Source organism: Loxodonta africana, chromosome 18, assembly GCF_030014295.1.
Source record: "Loxodonta africana isolate mLoxAfr1 chromosome 18, mLoxAfr1.hap2, whole genome shotgun sequence".
Lineage (NCBI taxonomy): Eukaryota > Metazoa > Chordata > Mammalia > Proboscidea > Elephantidae > Loxodonta > Loxodonta africana.
In genome coordinates, this window is record NC_087359.1 from 28,614,763 (window position 1) to 28,629,155 (window position 14,393).

The 14,393-nt window shown below is 38.3% G+C and overlaps 1 protein-coding gene across 10 annotated transcripts in view; it reads right to left on the minus strand.

Moving 5' to 3' along the window:
- Positions 1-14,393, minus strand: part of TANC2 (tetratricopeptide repeat, ankyrin repeat and coiled-coil containing 2) — a 375,358-nt gene that overhangs the window by 19,726 nt on the left and 341,239 nt on the right. For all 10 annotated transcript variants that reach the window (XM_023553793.2, XM_023553790.2, XM_023553792.2 and 7 more), the window contains 2 exons: positions 5,808-5,941; positions 4,518-4,641 (listed from right to left, as the gene is read on the minus strand). In XM_023553793.2, the coding sequence (XP_023409561.1) occupies positions 4,518-4,641; positions 5,808-5,941 (258 nt within the window). The remainder of the gene's footprint in view (positions 1-4,517; positions 4,642-5,807; positions 5,942-14,393) is intronic.

Sequence of the window (14,393 nt, forward strand, 5' to 3'; positions counted from 1 at the left end):
GATACGTATGAAATAAACCCATAATATGTTCAAGACTTTGAAAATTCAATTTGTAATCTTTCTCCTCTCTTTTCTCTTCCCCAAGCAGTTAATGGGGAATCTAATGCAGTTCTCCCAAACATCCATCTTAAAACTTTGGAGTTATCTTCAATTCTTCTGTTTTTTTTAATTTCCTACATCAAATCAGTCTTTATATAAAAAATGTATTTCGTGCACTGTGGCCTTTTTGTACTATTCTGACAGCTACTACCTTTGGCTCATTACCTCTGACCTATTCTATTATAATGGCTTCCTAACTGATCTGGCTCTTTATAATTCCTTCATCAACTCTAATATTCAAACTACTGCCAGGGTAATTATAATTTTTTTTCAATCATAGCTAATATGCACTTATTTATCTCAATACTTTCGATTACTTAGAATTCTTTTATTGTGGTAAAATATATATAATAAGACATTTGCCATCTTAACCACATTTATGTGTACAATTTAGTGGCATGAATTGCGTTCACCGTGTTGTACAACCATCACTATCCATTTCCAAATTTTTCAATCACCCTTAACAGAAATTCAGTACCCCTTAGGCAATAATTCTTCTTCCCTTCCACCCACCCCTGGAAACCACTAATACATCTGGTCTCTAGGCATGTGCCTCTTCTATATATTTCCTATATATGGGATCATGTAATATTTGTCCTTTAATCTCTGATTTATTTTGCTCTGCATAAAGTTTTCCAGGTTCATCCATGCTATAGCATTTATCAACACTTCATTCCATTTTATGGCTGAGTAATATTCCATTATATATATCTACTATATTTTGTTTATCCACTCATCTGTTAATGGACACTTGGGTTGTTTCCACCTTTTTGCTACTGTGAATAATGCTGCAATGGACACTGGTGTATAGGTACCTGCTGAGTTCCTACTTTCATGTCTTTTGGATAAAAACCTAGGAGTGGAATTGCTAGGTAACTCTTTAACTTTTTGAGGAACCACTAAACTGGTTTCCACAGAAGCTGCTCCATTTTACAATCCCACCAGCAATGGGTAAGGGTTCCAGTTTCTTCATAACCTTGCCAACACTGTTTTCCATTTTTCTGATAAAACCCATTCTAGTAGGGGGTAGTGGTGGCAGCTCATTGTAGTTCTGATTTGCATTTCCCTAGTGACGAATGACATTGAGCATCTTTTCTTTTCTTTGATGAAATGTCTATTCAAGTCCTTAGCTCATTTTTTTGATTGGGTTGTTATTTTGCTGTTGAGTTGGAGAAGCTCTTTATGTATTCTAGATATTAAGCCCTTATTTATTATATGATTCCCAAATATTTTCTCCAATTCTGTAGACCATCTCTTCACTTTCTTGATAAAGTCCTTTGATGCCCAAAAGTTTTTAATTTTGATAAGGTCCAATTTATCTATTTTGTCTTTTGTTGCTTAGCTTTTGGTGTCACATCTAAGAATCCACTGTTGAAAATTAAGTACTGAAGAATTACCCTAGTTTTGTTCTAAAAGTTTCATGTAAGTTAGTTCTTATATTTCGGTTGTTGATCCATTTTGAGTTAGTTTTCATTATGGTGTGAGGTAGGGATATAGCTTTATTCTTGTGCACATAGAGATCCAGTTGTCCCAGCATCGTTTATTGAAGAGACTGTTCTTTCCCCAATGAATGGACAAGAATCCCTTGTTGAAAATCATTTGACTATATGATTTATTTCTGGACTCTCAATTCTATTCCATTGCTCTATATGTCTATCCTTACATAAGCACTGAACTATTTTGACTACTGTAGCTTTATAGTATGTTCTAAAACTGGGAAGTGTTGAGTCCTCCCACTTTATTCTTTTCAAAATTTCTTTGGTTATTTGGGAGGATTGGTTTTTTAAATATCTACAAAGAAGGCTGTTGGAATTTTCACAGGGATTGCATTGAACCTACACATTGCTTTGGGTAGTATTAATATGTTAACAATTTGCTTTCCAATCAATGAACAAGGAATGTCTTTCGATTTATTTAGGTCTTCAGCAATGTTTTATAGTTTTCAGTGTACAAGTCTTTCACTTCCCTGGTAAAATTTATTCCTATGTATATTTTATTCTTTTAGATTGTATTGTACATGGAATTTTCTTAATTTCCTTATCAGATTGGTCATTGCTGGTGTGTAAAAACCCAACTGATTTTTATGTGTCACTTTGCTAAATTCATTTAGCAGCTCCAGTGGATTTTTGTGTGGATTCTTTGGAATTTTTTATATATAGTATCCCTCTGCAAAGAGGGATAGTTTTGCTTCTTCCTTTCTGATTTGAATTTTTTTCTTGTCTAATTTCCCTGGCTAGTACAATGCTGAATAGCAATGGTGAGAGTGGGCATCTTTGTCTTCCTCCTGATCTTAAGGGGAAAATTTTCAGTCTTTCTCCATTGAGTATGATGTTAGCTATAGGTTTTTCATAAATCCCCTTAATCATATTGAGAAAATTTTCTTCTATTCTTAATTTGTTGAGCATTTTTTATCATGAAATTGTGTTGGATTTTGTCAAATGTCTTTTTCTGAATTGATGTAGTTCTTTTCCTTTGTTCTATGAATGTTGTGTATGACGCCAACTGACTTTCTAATGTTGAACAACTCTTGCATTCCTGCAATAAATCCCATTTGATCACGGTGTATAATCCTTTTAACATGCTGTTGGATTTGGTTTGGTAGTACTCTGTTGAGGATTTTTACATTTATATATATATATTATATATGCATAAGGGATACTGGTCTATAGTTTTCTTTTCTTGTGGTGTCTTTGTCTGGCTTTGGTATCAGGGTAATGTTAGTCTCACAGAAAAAGTTAGGATGTGTTCCCTCTTCTTCTATTTTTTGGAAGCATTGAAGGACTGATGCCACTTCTATAAATGTTTGGTAGAATTCTCCAGTGAAGCCATCTGGCTCAAGACTTATTCTTTCATTAGAAAGTTTCTGACTATTGATTCAATCTCTTCACTTGTTATGGGGCTATTGAGATTTTCTATTTCTTCTTGAGTCAATTTAGGCAATTTATGTCTTTCTAGGAATTTGTCCATTTCATCTAAGTTATCTAAATTGTTGGCAAACAACTGTTCACAGTATTCTTTTTTTTTAATTTGATTCTCTCTATTGTTTTTCTAGTGTCTACTTCATTTATTTCTGCTTTGATCTTTGTTTTTTCTTTCCTTCTGGTAGCTTTGGGCTTAGTTTTCTCTTCTTTTTCTAGTTCTTCAAGTTGTAAAGATAGGTCATAGATGTGAGATCTTTCTTCTTTTTAAATGTAGATGTTTACCATTATAAATTTCTCTCTGAGGTGTTGCCTTTGCTGCATCCCGTAAGTTTTGGTATGTTATACTTTCATTTATATTTGACTCTAAGCATTTTCTGATTTCGCTCTTGATTTCTTCCTTGACCCACTGATTGTTTAATAGTGTTGTTTAATTTCCACATATTTATGTATTTTCCAGTTTTCCTTCTTTTTTTAATTCTACTTTCATTCCACTGTGGTCAAAGAAGTTATTTTGTATGACTGCAATCTTTATAAATGTACTGAGACCTGTTTTGTGACCTAGTATATGGCCTATCCTGGAGAATAACCCACGTGCATGTGTACTGTGCTGTTATTGGGTAGAGTGTTCTATATATGTCTGTTAGGTATGGCTGGTTTATGGTGTTGTTCAAATCCTTTATTTCCTTACTGGTCTTTTTTCCAGATGTTCTGGCTACTGTTGAAAGTGGTGTATTGAAGTCTCCAACTATTGCTGTAGAACTATTTGTCCCTTCAATTCTGTCAGTGTTTGCATCAGATATTTTGGGAGTCATATGTTGTGGGAGTCTGATGTTAGGTACATACATATGTACAATTGTTATGTTGCACTACAGAGGTCCGCCATCACCCATCACTATTTTGCACAGGTGAGAGAGGTCACAGAAATTAACAGGAGCTTGAAATGCTTTATGATGGTGGTGCGACCACAACCTCCTTTATTTCTCATTTACCAAGAATTTGTGGATGTTGAGAAATGTAAAAAGGAGTTTACTACAACAGCAGAATAATCATATGCTTATTCTTCAAATAAGGTCCCACTGTCAACAATTGTTGTAGCCTCTATCTACCTTCATTGGATACAAGAAAAATGTTACCTGTGCAGGCTTACAAAAGAATCAATAAAGTCAAAGCCAAAATACAATCCCTGGAAGATGAATATTAATTGAATGTACACTAAAAAACCCCAAGTTTGGAGATTATTGATTTGAATTAAAGACTTTGGAATATATTAATTTGATAAGAATATAAAAAATCCTTCAAGCCATAAGGAAATCGAAAAAGTCAAGAGTTAGAAGGGTTAAACTGTTTGTAAGAGGAGAGGAGACGGTCTTTCATTTTCTAACCACTGAATTAATAATATGAGTTTTTAACATTTCCTGGAATCCATCACTGGAAATCATGCGTTCAGCGGGGCTATTCTGGGCACTGACCACCCAGTGCTGGCATCCCAGGACTAACCTTGTGCAAGTAGAAAGTCCACAGTTCCTAGGTGGCCTTCAGATGCGGCCATCATCAAGGGAGTACGTCCCTGCTTATCTGCCATGTTGACATCAGCTCCATGGGTGAGTAAAAGATCAACAATCTATAAGTGCAGGGAAACAGAGACCAATCAGTCCAAGAGGGACTGCTGAGAAGACATATGCACACTGTGTGAATGCCTGCTGCTGTGCAGGTGAGTAATCTCTACATGTAGCTTCCCACTGCAAGAGCCCCCAATGAGTACCTGCACAGTCCTAGTACCATTCAATTTAATCTGACTCTCTCAAACCCAAACTCATTGCCGTTGAGTGGATTCCGAGCAACCCTACAGGACAGGGTAAAACTGTCCCACGGGGTTTCCAAGGCTATAAATCTTTAAGGAAGCAGATTGCCACATCTTCCTTCCGCAGAGCAGCTGGTGGGTTCGAACTGCCAATCTTTCAGTTAGCAACTGAGCACTTAAACCACTGCACCACCAGTGCTCCTCCCGATTCTCTCAGGGACAGCCAAATGACAAGGATTCAACTCTGAATGTCTGACTCAGCCACTAAGTAAAAAAGAATTTAAGATAACAAAAGCTAAGATGTAGACTAAACAATCCCTTAATGGAAGCTCCAACACAAGTCACCCCCTATGTCAATGCCATTTTATTGACCTCTAGTAGTTTTTAGTAGTTGCATGGGAGTAGTTGCAAACGTGCCCACAGTGAGTATTTATGACTAAGCTGGGAAAAAAAAAAAATTCCTCTGATAACTCTTCAGCACTGCTTGTCTTTTAGGGCCTTTTTCTACTCAAATACTTCCAAACATTATTACCATTGTTTTATTTTCCATCCTAAGCGTGTGAGTATTATCCAGAATTCAAACATCTGGAAAGATCGCATAACTAGAATTTGCATACACTGCACTTTCTTTTAGCAAGTCTCAGATACTATAAGCAAGTGGTTAGCAGGGATTTGCTGAGAAATGAGACCTCCAGGGAACCTGTGGATATGATGAAATGTGAGGAGGTCACTCTACGACCAAGACAAAAGTAGCTAGTCCTATCCAACACTGATGATAATGATGATTTTGAATGTTAACTTTTTGCCATATTCTCAATTAACCAGATTAACAGCAAAGCCCTAAGTCTTCAAACTCAATGAATACTGAGAGTTTAAAATTAATTCCAACTTTGTTATTTATTTATTTATTTTTTGCTCTCCGCATCAGAAGTTCCCACCTAGAACTCATTCTTGTCTTAGGGACTACAAATAGCTGTCCTGATTACCTGCCAGTGGCCCTGGCGAACAGTGCTGAAGAGAGGCACTGCACCTCGGCGGTTTGGCTGGGCCACTGCTGCTCCTTGTTCCAAGAGCAGACGGCACACCTCCAGTTTGCCCCTTCCGGCTGCAGCTGTCAGGGCTAAGGACAAAGAACAAAGTCTGAGGATAGGTGGCTCTTGGCCTCTCCAGTCTCAAGCTAAGCATAGCAGTATATTTGTGTTTGATTAATGTTTTTTCTATTTTATTTCCCAGAATAAGGATTTTAGCTGCTTTCTCCATAAAGGAAATTTTTAAAGAAAAATAATGAAGAAAAACATTCAAATGGGCTCCCAATAGATAGTGACATCATAATGATAAATTTACTGAAAAATCACCTTTGATCACACTCACTTGGTTTCTTTTTTCCTACCCAGCCTGTCTTCTCTGCTTTTGGCTTGCCTCTTCTCCTAGTTACAAACCTTCTACTAGTCTATGCATGGGTGGCATCCTGAGAGAAGGGCCTTTGTAGAGATATGGCCACCTATGGTCAACCTCTATCCCTGGGCCCTGAAACCTAGAGAACCATAGTCAGGAATTACAGTATGGCCCTTGTGTCAGTTTTCATTCTTTTTCTTCATTAGTTGAGTCAAAAGTTCCTAGTACGTTTGCAGCCATTTTTATATGGGGGTCAGAATTATTCAAGGTAATAGTCTTAAAGGTAAGAGAAGTGTGACGAACTCTTTTCTTCTGAGTATAAACTAACGAAGTCAGAGACATAAAATAGCTATTGTGAGCGTAAGGGACACAGCAGCAAGAAACATTCTTCCTTTTATTCCATTGTCCATTATTTAAGATCTTTGATACAGTTGAGATTCTATGATTGCCTATTCATCCTGTGAGTACCATTTCAATAGGAGAAGGAGGAATTTGAAGGTATACTGTCATGGATTGAATTGTGTCCCCCCAAAATATGTGTCAACTTGATTATGCCATGATTCCCAGTATTGTGTGGTTGTCCTCCATTTTGTGATTGTAATTTTATGTTAAAGAGGATTACGGTGTGACTGTAACACCCTTACCCAGGTCACATCCCCGATCCAATGTAAAGGGAGTTTCCCTGGGGGTGTAGCCTACACCACCTTTTATCTCTCAAGAGATAAAAAGGAAAGGGAAGTGAACAGAGAGGGGGGACCTCATACCACCAAGAAAGCAGCACCAGAAGCAGACTGTATCCTTTGGACCCAGGGTCCCTGCATAGAGAAACTCCTAATTTGGGGGATGATGGATGAGAAGGCTGACAGAGAAAGCCTTCCTCTGGAGCTGATGCCCTCAGTTTAGACTTTTAACCTACTTTCCTCTGAAGAAATAAATTTCTCTTTGTTAAAGCCATCCACTTGAGGTATTTCTGTTATAGCACCACTAGATGACTAAGACATATACGTTCTACTAAGTCCATCTCTCCCTACGTGTATGTCAGTTTGTCTTACTGTGGTGGCTTGTGTGTTGCTGTGGTGTTGGAAGTTATGTCACCTGTATTTCTAATACCAGCAGGGTCATCCATGGTGGACAGGTTTCCAGACTAAGACAGACTAAGAAGAGGGACCTGGTAGTCTACTTCTGAAAACATTAGCCAGTGAAAATCTTATGAATAGCAGCGAAACACTGCCTAATAAACTGCTAGAAAATGGGCCCCTCAGGTTGGAAAACTCTCAAAAGAAAACTGAGGAAGAGGTCCGTCCTCAAAGTAGAGTTGACCCTAACAATGTAGATGGAGTCAAGCTTTCAGGACCTTCGTTTTGTGATGCGGCATGAGTCAAGATGAGAAGAAACAGCTACAAACATCCATTAATAATAGGAACGTGGAATATACAAAGTATGAATCTAGGAAAGTTAGAAAAAATAAAACAGAATGCATAAAGATCGATATCCTAAGCATTAGTGAGTTGAAAGGGACTGGTATTGGCCATTATGAATCAGACAGTCATATGGTCTACTATGCCAGGAATGACAAATTAGAGGAATGGTGTCACATTTTTCGTGAAAAAGAAAAAAGAAATTTTTTTTTTTCCAACATCTATCCTGAAGTAGGAAACCCTGGTGGCGTGGTGGTTAAGTGCTATGGCTTCTAACCAAGAGGTCGGCAGTTCAAATCCGCCAGGGGCTCCTTGGGAACTCTATGGGGCAGTTCTACTCTGTCCTATATGGTCGCTATGAGTCGGAATCGACTCGATGGCAGTGGGTTTTCGGGTTTTTTTTTATCCTGAGGCACAATGCTGTCAGTGATAGGATAATATCCATATGACTATAATGAAGACCAGTTAACATGACTATTACTCAAATTTACACACTAATTATTAAGGCCAAAGATGAAGAAATTGAAGATTTTTACCAACTTCTACAGTCTGAAATTGATCAAACATGCAATCAAGATGCACTGGTAACTACTGGTGATTGGAATGTGAAAGCTGGAAACAAAGAAAGACTGACTGGTAATTGGAAAATATGGCCTTGGTGATAGAAACGATGCTAGAGATTGCATGATAGAATTCTGCAAGACCAATAACTTCTTCACTGCAAATACCTTTTTTCAACAACATAAACGGTGACTATACATGTGGACCTGGCCAGATGAAATACACAGGAATCAAATCGACTACATCTGTGGAAAGAGATGATGCAAAAGCTCAATATCATCAGTCAGAAATAGGCCAGGGGCTGACTGCAGAATAGACTATCAATTGCTCAAGTGCAAGTTGAAGTTGAAAAAAATTAGAACAAGTCCACGAGAGCCAAAGTACGACCTTGAATATATCCCACTTAAATTTAGAGATCATCTCAAGAATAGATTTGATGCACTGAACACTAATGACTGAAGACCAGATGAGTTGTGGAATGACATCAAACACATCATACATGAAGAAAGCAAAAGGTCATTAAAAAGACAAGAAAGAAAGAAAAGACCAAAATGGATGTCAGAAAAGACTCTGAAACTTGCTCTTGAACATAGAGTAGTGAAAGCGAAAAGAAGAAATGATGAAGTAAAAGAGCTGAACAGAAGATTTCAAAGGGCGGCTGGAGAAGACAAAGTATTATAATGAAAGACCCAGAAGTTAGAAAATGTGAAGACCTGGAGTTAGAAAACCAAAAGTGAAGAATATGCTCGGCATTTCTCAAGCTCAAAGAACTGAAGAAAAAATTTAAGCCTCGAGTTGCAACTTTGAAGGATTCTGTGAGGAAATTATTAAACAATGCAGGAAACATCAAAACAAGATGGGAAGGAATACACAAAGTCACTGTATCAAAAAGAGTTGGTTGATGTTCAACCATTTCAGGAGGTAGCATCTGATCAAGAACCGATGGTATTGAAAGAAAAGGTTCAAGACGCACTGAAGGCACTGGTGGAAAATGAGGCTCCAGGAACTGATGGAATACCAATTGAGATGTTTCAACAAACAGATGCAGCACTAGAAGTGCTCATTCTCTATGCCCAGAAATTTGCAAGACAGCTACCTGGCCAACTGACTGAAGAGGTCCATATTTGTGCCCATTCCAAAGAAAGGCAATCCAACAGAAAGCGAAAATGATCGAACAATATTGTCAATATCTCACACAAGTACAATTTTGCTGAAGATCATTCAAAAGCGGTTGCAACAGTACACTGACAGGGAACTGCCAGAAATCTAAGCCAGATTCAGCAGAAGACACGGTATGAAGGATATTGTTGTTGTCAGATGGAGCATGGTTGAAAGCAGAGAATACCAGAAAGATGTTTACCTGTGTTTTATTAATTATGCAAAGGCATTTCATTGTGTGGATCATAACAAACTATGGACAACATTGCGAAGAACGGGAATTCCCGTATACTTAATCATGCTCATGAAAAACCTGTACAGAGATCATGAGGCAGTTGTTCAAACAGAACAAGGGGATACTGGTGGTTTAAAGTCAAGAAAGGTGTGTGTATCCCTTCACTATACTTATTCAATCTGTATGCTAAGCAAATAATGTGAGAAGCTGGATTATATGAAGAAGAACGGGGCATCAGGAGTGAAGGAAGGCTCATCAACGACCTCCAATATACAGATGACACAACCTTGCTTGCTGACAGTGAAGAGGACTTGAAGTAGTTACTGATAAAGATCAAAGACCACGGCCTTCAGTATGGATTATGGCTCAACATAAAGAAAACAAAAATCCTCACAACTGGACCAATAAGCCACATCATGATAAATGGAGAAAATACTGATGTTGTCAAGGATTTCATTTTACTTGGGTCCACAATCAACACCCATGGGAGCAGCAGTCAAGAAATCAAACCATGCATTGCATTGAGCAAATCTGCTGCAAAAGACCTCTTTAAAGTGTTAAAAAGCAAAGATGTCACTTTGAGGACTAAGGTGAGCACGACCCAAGGCATGGAGTTTTTAATTGCCTCAAATGTATGTGAAAGCTGGACAATGAATAAGGAAGACCGAAGGACTCATGCCTTTAAATTATGATATTGGTGAAGTATACTGAATATCATGGACTGCCAGATGAACAAATATGTCTTGAAAAAGTACTACCAATTCTTAGAAGCAAGGATGGTGAGACTTCATCTCACATAGTTTGGATGTGTTATTAGGAGGCACCAGTCCCTGGAGAAGGACATCATGCTTGGTAAAGCAGAGGGTCAGCAAAAAAGAAGACCCTTGAGGAGCTGGATTGACACAGAGGCTACAACAAGGGGCTCAAGCATAAAAATGATTGTGAGGATGGTGCAGGACTGGGCAGTGTTTTGTTCTATTGTACTATGAGCAGGAACTGACTTGATGGCACCTAACAAGAAGTCCATCTTTGAACAAATGTATTTGCTTCATTTAACTAGGGGACTTCAAATACATAGGTTTATTTTTTTTAAAGAATGGATGAGGCGTAGGAAGGATGTTAAACACTGCTTGTAGAAGGCAGAATTATGCCTCATTTTAAAGAAAGAGGATAGAAAATTTCTTTTTCCGAATTTACTTGGACAACTCGTATGGCAGGCAGCAAGCTTTTCCTTTTTATTGTGGCCATCTACCCCAATGACAAATCAGAAAATGATAATATTTGGCAGGTGCAGATAGCATTTCAGTTTGCAAATGTTGGGATCTAATTAGGGAACCAACCGAAATTCAAATCAAATGGTCACTTGTAATTTTTTCCATTTAAGCGCAAATTTTGGCCTTTTGTCTTTGGGCTTGGCCAGATTTAACCACAACTGACTCATATGCAAAATCAAAACTACCTGTAATCTCCATTAAGATAAGCCTTTGAAGTAAGTTCTTCCCTTTTCAAGCATAAAAAGGACTTATGAAGTAAAACAGAACAAGTTTAGAAGATATACTCTTAAAATAGATCTATTTATGCCTTGTCTTATAAGTATTTTTGGTTTCATTTTGAAACTCTTAACATCAACTTAGCATTTCTGTCCAGTTCCTCACAGGAGGAATGAGGCTTGGTCCTATTTGAAGTGAGGGTCCTTTCCAAGATCTGAATAGATGGCTATAGGTATTAATGGATTAATTATTTACTTGACAAAGAAGTTTTGTCTCTTGTTCTTTAAATCCAAGTGATCTTCCCTCTTTGCCAAGTTCATATTTCTGACAGTTCAGGAAAAAGAAACCAAAACAAAAAAACTCTAGTTTTCATATGGGTCAGAGAGCAAGAGTAGCTTCAGAATCTGACTGGGTTAGATACTCACTAAATCAAAAAACCCTTGCCATTGAGTCGATTCCAAGTCATAGCCACCCTACAGGACAGGGGAGAATTGCTCCACAGGATTTCCAAGGGGCAGCTGGCAGATTAGAACTGCCAACCTTGTGGTTAGCAGCTGAGCTCTTAACCACTGCACCACCAGGGCGCATTTAGGAACTATAAAAATCATCTTGTCGGGTGCATAAAACAAGCCATTTGTAAAATTTCTAGCCCTATATTCCAATCCCATTTAAATTAGCTAATAGGTGATAGGGTTGCAGCAAACCTCCCTTTTAATATCCTGGGAGGAGGGTGGGGATGTCACGTATATTCGTTTTTACAAAGGAATTTAAGGTGCCTGGAGAAAATATAAACCAGTTGCTGTGGAGCTGATTCTGACTCATGGCAACCCCAGGTGTGGCAGAATAGAACTGTGCTCTGCAAGGTTTTCAATGGCTGATTTTTTGAAAGCAGACTGTCAGGCCTTTATTCTTAGGTGCCTCTGGATAAGCTTGGACCTCCAACCTTTTGGTTGGAACAGCTGAGTGTGTTAACTGTTTGCACTGCCCAGGCATGATGGAGAAAATTCAGTATTTCAGGATCAAGTCTCTCACCAATAATGCCATTTCACAGAACATAGTTGAAAATTCACTACCAGTACCCATCTGGAAAGCTACATTGTCCACTCTAACCTGAAATTATATTGCTCTGGCTAGCCCACTTCTCCCCACTGGATGACACATTTATATGGGAGGAAATAGTCCATTTAGCCTTTGTCTTTGTTGTTCCATCTCTGTGGCTTAGGTTATGATGTAATTTGGCAGCAATCTTCAGCTGATAGCTGGTCATGGTCATTAGCACAGCTGGCCAATTTCATCTCAGCAACAAACAACACCATCACCATGTAAGATGGAATCTGGACTTCTCAAAATCCAACAGCAAGGAGTTGCTTTGGCTAGGTTTTATGTAAGTCTAATCAAAAACTGTTACAGCTTTTTTGAGAGACAGGAGATTAAGTTAAATTTAGTTCTGTAAAGCAAGAAACTGATTCTTAGAGTAAACACAGCAGGTAGGACTCAAATTTCTTCCTAAGAGACCAGTAACAGAATTGGTTCCCTAACTTGTCAGCATCTGATGAATTTATCGGACACAAATAGTCTTTTCTCAAAGGGAAACATCTAAGGAGTTTGAAGAGGCAGACAGGATGCAGCTCAGAGCTGGGAAAACAGCCAAAGTCTGCTTGGATGGGATGCTGACCCTAAATAGAATGCAGTGAAGCAAATGATTTTTTATCTATTTTCAACCTTGAAAGAGTACACCGCAGGCTGGTGATGTGAGACCAATGGGAAGAGGGTAGTTGGGGAGACATAAACGGATCACTGTTATCCAAAACAATATTCATTAGTTAAACAATTATTGTGTTATTTGTCAGACACAGTGTGCTAGATGCTAAGGATAAGAAATATACAGAGGCAAGGAAGACAAAGTCCCTGTCTTTAAAGAATTCATGGTCAAGTAAGGGAGATAAGAAAAACAAATACATTACTATACAGCGTGACAAGCACAACAGAGCTACTTTCATAGTTTGGAGGTAGTACAGAGGAAGAAGTGTCTGAGAAGGCCTCCAGGAAGAGATGATAAGCTGAGCTAGATTTTGAAAGACAGATTTACAGGCATACAAGGATAAGGAGGGCATGCCAGGCAAAGGGAGAGCTACAGAAAGGCACCGAGGTGGGAAACATCATGGAGGGTTATTGGAGAAGACAGGCAATAAGTGAGGCTGGAGATCACAACTGGCCTTTTTATGCTAATTAAAGAACTTATTCTAGAGGTGGCCAATGGTAAATAGGAAAGTGACATAAACATAAAAGGAAAGTGGCTTAAAAAGATCAATTTGGTGGAAATCTGGGGGAAAGGTCACAAAAGGGTGAGGCTAGAGGAAGAAAGATCAGTTAGGAGGCAGTTGCAATAATCTAGGTCACTAATATACTCCAGTGTTTCTAGAAGTTCTTAATGCTAGTCCTGGTCTGTGCCCATAATATAAGGAGAGCAAAGAGTGGTCAACAATCTTATCACCTAAATTGCTTTTCTTCTGTGTTGTTCCATAAGAAGTCTATCAATGTTGACATCTCTTGTCTAGAGGGGAGATGAGAGGGCAGAGGGGGCCAGAGGCTACCCAAACCGACATGAGGAAAGAAAGAGAGTGGAGGGAAGTACTGTGCTATCTCATTAGAGGGAAAGCTATTCCGAGTATATGGCAAGGCGTTATGTAAATTTTTGTATGAGAGACTGACCTGATTTGTAAACTTTCACTTAAGGCACAATAAGAGTTAAAAAAAAAAAAAAAAAAGAAGTCTATGAAAACCCTGTGGGATGGGGAGGGGTCAGCCAGATGCTGAAAGCTAGATATAGGAAGATGCTATCTGGAAGGATAAAGATATTGGAGAAGGAGGACAACAGAAACCAGGGAATTCTAGTGATCTGCATTAAGAAAATCTGATATGTAAAAATTACATCTCAGTTATTCACTATATGCTAAGATGTATTTCATTGATTCTAAGATGCACTTTTTATTCCTTCATATTTTAACGCCTAAAATTGGTATGCATCTTACGATTGATGTGATGATAAAGAATTTGGTAGAATTGGCATAGTTTTTTTTTTCTTTCTTTTGTAGTGACACAAAATAATGATGTTTCTTATAGTTAGTGGTATCTTAGATTTGATATACACACACTCCTCACTTATCAACATGGTTAGATTCCAAAGACCAGGTCATTATGCAAAAATCCGTGTTACGCGAAAACAGAAGATGACCACATTATTACGAAACTGTCAGATTACATCATTACGTAACTGCCACACCACTGAGAATCATGGCCCAGCCAAATTAACAC